General features: G+C 41.4%; 1 protein-coding gene across 1 annotated transcript in view; it reads left to right on the top strand.

Moving 5' to 3' along the window:
• LOC119351213 overlaps positions 1 to 945 on the top strand; it is a gene marked incomplete at its 3' end in the record, with an annotated part of 3172 nt that extends 2227 nt beyond the window's left edge. Inside the window, exons 3-4 of the mRNA XM_037618599.1 lie at positions 83 to 418; positions 859 to 945. Coding sequence (XP_037474496.1) covers positions 89 to 418; positions 859 to 945 — 417 coding nt within the window. The remainder of the gene's footprint in view (positions 1 to 82; positions 419 to 858) is intronic.
• Between the last annotated feature and the right edge of the window lie 6 nt (positions 946 to 951).

Here is a 951-nt window from a genome sequence, read left to right as displayed (position 1 = left end):
CTCTCTCTCTCTCTCTCTCTCTCTCTCTCTCTCTCTCTCTTGGGATTCTACGTTTGTCTCATACATGTATTGTTGCTTGCAGGAAGATATGGATGTGGAGAAGAAAGGAGGTAGAAACTACCTTACCTGGACGGATGAAATGGATGAAGCAATGCTGAATGTGTTCGTGGAGCATTACAATAGAGGGGATCGTGCTCAAAATGGGTGGAAGCCACATGTTTACACTGCAGTTGTCAAGAATGTTCGAGCCAAGTGCAATGTGGATATCACAAAGGAGAATGTCATATCAAGGTGCAAGACTATTGATAGACACTATGTCAATGTCAGCAAGATGTTGTCAACGAGTGGTTTTGGGTGGGATTGGATCCATAACAAGCTTATGGTTGATAGTGAGGACGTGTGGAGCAACTATGTCAAGGTAAGCACTACATCTTGAGCATCTATGTATTCATGCCATGGCCACAAGATTCATTTTCATCATTCATGTGGTCAAGTAGTTTATTCGAAAACATGCACTTATACACCTTCTCCACCTTCTCCATCATGATGTGGAATTCAGCCAAGTTTACTTGAAAACATGCACTTATACTTGTTCATGCATAGCCTTCTAATCAGTAGTTTACTCATCATTTCCCCTATGTTTTGCTATTATATTAGTAATCAGCCTTCTCTTGAGAAATAATCACAACTTGCAGCAGTGCACTTGTTTTCCCCATTATTTATGTGATTTTGCACCATGACATGAGTTACATCTTAGCTGTAGTCTACGATTTTCTCTTTGGATGTGTGTTTGGTGTTTGGATGGATGTGTGTTCATTTTCCACCATGACATGAGACTATTTGTCTTCATGGTTGCAGGCAAACAAAGATGCCGCATGCTACAGGCACAAGGTCATAAAGTTTTGGGACTCTATCAGCCTTGTCTTCTCGAAGGATCATGCCACCGGAACC

This window comes from Triticum dicoccoides, chromosome 1A (genome assembly GCF_002162155.2).
Source record: "Triticum dicoccoides isolate Atlit2015 ecotype Zavitan chromosome 1A, WEW_v2.0, whole genome shotgun sequence".
In the NCBI taxonomy this organism is placed as follows: domain Eukaryota; kingdom Viridiplantae; phylum Streptophyta; class Magnoliopsida; order Poales; family Poaceae; genus Triticum; species Triticum dicoccoides.
The sequence above is the reverse complement of the archived record's forward strand: the minus strand, read 5'-3'. Positions and strand labels throughout refer to the sequence as shown.